Source organism: Lissotriton helveticus, chromosome 5_1, assembly GCF_964261635.1.
Source record: "Lissotriton helveticus chromosome 5_1, aLisHel1.1, whole genome shotgun sequence".
Taxonomy (NCBI): domain Eukaryota; kingdom Metazoa; phylum Chordata; class Amphibia; order Caudata; family Salamandridae; genus Lissotriton; species Lissotriton helveticus.
In genome coordinates this window covers 1925312873-1925317449 of record NC_136065.1, presented here as the reverse complement: position 1 = coordinate 1925317449, position 4577 = coordinate 1925312873, and the positions used below count along the sequence as shown (strand labels likewise).

The 4577-nt window shown below is 50.4% G+C and overlaps 1 protein-coding gene across 1 annotated transcript; it reads right to left on the bottom strand.

Annotated features, from left to right (window-relative positions):
• Positions 1-663: 663 nt before the first annotated feature.
• Positions 664-3654, bottom strand: LOC144753885 (uncharacterized). Its single transcript, XM_078641425.1, has 2 exons — positions 3049-3654; positions 664-2774 (listed from the first exon to the last, which is right to left on the bottom strand). Exons 1-2 carry the CDS (start codon positions 3467-3469, stop codon positions 1792-1794), a joined length of 1404 nt encoding a protein of 467 aa, XP_078497551.1. The 5' UTR covers positions 3470-3654; the 3' UTR covers positions 664-1791.
• Between the last annotated feature and the right edge of the window lie 923 nt (positions 3655-4577).

Below are 4577 nucleotides of genomic sequence, written 5' to 3'. Positions count from 1 at the left end.
GATGTAGGTCGGTCGGTAACGGCCGAAAATCGGTATTTTCGGCCGTTACCGATCGGAATACAGACAACGGGATGTAGGAGGCCGAAATCCTGCGAAATCGGCGATTTTACCGATTCGGAAAATCACCGAGTCGGTCGGATTCCGAATCGGAAAAATGTAGGAATCGGAAAAAATCTCCGATTAGGTAATCTACCGAATCGGAGATTTATTCCGATTACTACTTTTTCCCGATTCGGAATCCGACCGACTCGGTGACTTTCCGAATCGGTAAAATCGCCGAATTGGTATATATTCCGAATCGGTGAAAATCCGATTCCATGCGAAAACCCTAAGATTGAGATGTAGGTAAGCACAGAAATACCGATTTTGCTCTAAAATCGGTATTTCTGACTCGGAAATTACCATGGATTTGAATCAGGTGGTAACCAGGTGCAACCTATAAAAAAAGACCCAAAATGCAGTTCTACTTGCAACATGGCAGCTTTCTATGTCATAGCTAGACGGCTACGGCTACAGCAGGAAGGTGAGAGGGAATGGCTGAGACAGGAGCAGGTGTACAGGCAGAGGGTGACTCTGTGCATGCTGACAGATCCAGAGATCCTACAGAGGTACAGGCTGGAGGCAGACACCATCAGAGACCTCATCAGGGACCTCCAACCCCTGTTGCAGCACCCCACCCCAAGGGCACATGCAATCCCTGTGCAGGTGCAGGTGCTATGCTGCCTACATCTTCTGGCGTCTGGCAGCTATCAAAGTGTAGTTGCTGTGGCAGGAGGGGTGACCCAGAGCAGCCTGTCAAGGTTCTTCCACAAGTTCCTTGATGCCATGATCCAGAGGATGGCCCACTACATCTCCTTCCCTTCCACCCATGCAGAACTGGCACAGACAAAAGCTGAATTCTATCAGATGGCAAGATTCCCCCACATCATTGGCTGCATAGATGGCACACACATACCGATTTGCCCCCCTGCTGACACCGAATACGTATACCGCAATCGGAAGTCACGGCACACCATAAATGTGCAAGTGATATGCAATGCCAAGTGTGTGATCACTGACCTGGTTGCAAAGTTTCCGGGGAGTACCCATGACTCCTATATCTTCCAGAGTAGCGGGATTTATGCACGGCTGATGGCAGGGGAATTTGGCGAAGGATACCTCCTAGGTAAGACACAGTGTCAGACCCCCATTACCAAAATTGCAGTGTGTAATACATGTATGCATGTGAGTAATGTTACCCCTTCTCCTTCCAGGCGACAGTGCATATGCCCTACGCTCGTTCATTCTCACACCTTACCTCAACCCCTCAACACCCAGCCAAAGGAGGTACAACCGTGCACACAAAAGCACGAGGAACGTAGTGGAAAGGACCTTTGGCATCTGGAAGAGCAGGTTCAGATGTCTGCACAAGAGCGGAGGTGCAAGACAATACACCCCCATCACCTGCTGCAAGATTATTGCTGTGTGTGCAATGTTGCACAACCTTGCAGTCAGGAAAGGCACTGAGGTAGAGTTATCCGACTACGAGGACCCTGATGATGACAATGCTGTCCCACTACCACTACCTGCTGGAGTCTCTGCACCATCTGACGGCAGATACAGGCGTCAGGAGATCACAGACAACTATTTCTGAGTGAGTACAGATGCACAAACAGGTCAATGTATGTGTTCAGAAATTAAATTTAATAATGTTGCATCAACGTTACTGCACTGATGTGCAACAAAAGAAAAGTTAAACAACAAGGGGTAGGAATGTCCAATGTCCGGGTTGCCTCACCCGCAGTGGCAGTCCTATTTTTTGCTGCGCTTAGCAGGCCCACTGGGATGAACCTCACCCCCTTCAGAATGCCCTGCAGCCTCAGCTGAGCGTCTGGTGCTCCGGCGCGGCTCTGACGCAGTGCTGGCCGGGCTGCTGCGGCTGCTGCTGTCCCCAGCCTCGCCCAGGACGGGATTCACTGCGGTGTTGGAGATGAGTAGTGTCTCCATGGCTGTTGTTATACGGCCCATGCCCCTAGTGACCTCGGACATGGACTGTGTGAGGCTGGCCTCCATGTTTGCCCCACGTTGGCATGACTGGGCAGTCGCAGCCGCAAGGCGGGTGAGTGACCTGTTCGTGACTCTTGCATCCCTGCGACGACTCAGCTCATGGTCATCCAACCTGGTGCAGAGCTGGGTGATGGCAGTGGTCATTCGGCCAATTGATGTTGCTATGTCCTTGTTGCTGTCAACGAAGGTCTTGAAGCCCTGTGTCATCTCACCCATCTGCAGGTTGTGCAGGCGCAACTGGCGATGGCAGGCCAGGATGGATTTCGCCTGCATCCTCTGAATTGTGACCATGCTGGTCTCCAGCCCTGCGAAGACGCTGCCTCCCGGTGCTGGTATTGGGCTGCTGGTAGCACGTGGCCTACGTGGAATCCTGCTGCCCTGCTGTGTGTGCTCTGGTGTCGCTGGTGTCACGGGGTCTTGTGCAGGAGCCTGACCCGCTGCCCCCTCCATGATGACTAATGGAGCCACTATTCTCCTCCGGGCCGGGGAAGTGGCAGGTGCAGGGTGGCTCTGTGGTGGTGTGTTGTCCGGGGAGAATACCAATGAGGGCGACTGAGACTGAGACAGTCGGGGGGAGTGTGGAGTTGTGAGGGAATGTCCTGTGTCCTCCTCATTTGCCAGGGCACAGCTGTTGTCCTCCTCCTCCTGTGCTGCTGCACTGGTGCTTGCCACTGCCGCACTGGCTGTTGGTGCTGGAGCTGATGCTGCTCCCCCGCCTGATGGTGCCCCTAGGTACAAAGAAGCATTTGTCAAGTGGGTGCTAATGTGTTCCAGTCACAACTATTAAAGCATTGCACATCTCATTACAAACACGTTGATGCTGTATTACAGTTATTTATCTCATGCTTCTGCTGTGGCATTATTGGTAACTTTTGCTGAGTACATTTAGCACGATGCATTGCTCATGTCTGTTGCTAGCTGTACTGGCCTGGGGTTTGGCTGTGCATTGGGTCTGTAGGGGAGGTGTCTGGTATGGTGTGTCAAGTTGCGCATGCTTCTTACCTGTAGCTGTAGCTCGGGATGAGCTATCCAGGTCCCCAATGCCCACGACACTGGCCCTCTCGATGGTCGTCGCCACTAGTTCCTCCAGCTGAGTGAGGGGTGGCGCACGGTTTGTTCCTCCTCCAGTGAGTCCAGCCTGCTTGTGCAGGTCGGCCAGTTTGCGCTTGGTCACGCCACGGATGTCATAAAACCTCTTCTTGAGGTCGTCTAGGCTCCTGTGGGTGACACCAACTGCATTGACTTTCTCCCCGATGTCGAGCCACAGCCTCCTCTTGGTGCTCTCCGGGACAGTCAGGGACTGCCTGCCATATAGCTGGGTGTGCACCCTCACCACCTCCTCCACCAAAGTTTGTAGCTCCATGGTGCTGAATTTAGGATTGCGCTTCCGCCCTGCCTTCTGGCTCTCTGTGCTGGTGTCCATGTCTCTCAGGGATCCTGCTCACAATGCTGCTCTCTCTGTGTCTGCTCAACTCATGCAGCTTTCCAGAATGTTCTGATGAGTTGCACCTGCCTGGGTTGCCACACCCTGTGGGGGAGGGTGCTTACAGCTCATTGGCTGATGTCTTCAGTGTCACTCAACCAGCTCGGCAAAACGGCATTCTCCGAATCGGTATTTTCCGATTCGGTATTTTCCGAATGTGTTCGGTAAATACCGATTCGGAATGTATAATGCCTTCCTATTGGCCTTTCGGCCCATGGGGCGTATTTATTATTCCGAATCGGCGTTTACCGATTCGGTTGGTTCCGCATTTTTTTTTTTCCGATTCGGACTTGTCCGACCCGGCCTATACCGATTCGGTAGTTGGCGAATCGGTACGTATCGACTCTCGATACCGAATGCTACCGATTCGGTATTTTTCCGATGATTATTTCCTACATATCATTTTCCGATTTTGAAATACCGATTCGGTACGGATCGGTATTTTAAAATCGGTAAATGCGTTTTACCTACATCGGGCCCTAAATGTCTATATGACAGTGTCTCTCCTTGTTTCTAGCACTGGGGTGCCTTGCTGGCCTCTGTGCGCTTTATAAATCCTTTGATTGCTTGATTGATTGTTGGCAGTAGGATGATCTGGGCAGTTCTAAAAGCTTTTTAAAAAGTATATATATATATATATATCATTCCTTACTAAAACACACTAACAAATTAGAAAGAAAAAATACAGGCAACATCCCATGCCATGGGAGCAAGGAGCTTATACAGCAGTTATAATAATGATAAGTGAAGGACTGTACAGACGATAACGCCAGCATTGTCTAAAGAGCTACACGTCGGGCGGTTCTAAAAGTTCTAGTTCTAGCTACCCACCCAGAATAATGGATCCTGGGCCTTCATAGATTAGACAGCACCCTTAATTTCCAAGTAGTAGCTGTGGCACCAAATGCAACCTTACAAAATTGTCTACAAGCTAATAAATATAAATGTACAATCAAAGGTATAAAAAAGCAAAAGTAATGTCTCTTTGATTGTGGACCAGATTAATAGTACAACTCAAATGAAATACTGCAAGACAACTTCATAGCTC

Bases quoted from the DNA above. Each gene is read 5' to 3' on its own strand.
- LOC144753885 (XM_078641425.1), bottom strand. From the start codon at position 3,469: ATGGACACCAGCACAGAGAGCCAGAAGGCAGGGCGGAAGCGCAATCCT. The intron at 2,775-3,048 runs GTAAGAAGCATG...CTTTGTACCTAG, and splicing joins ATCCCGAGCTACAGCTACAG to GGGCACCATCAGGCGGGGGA.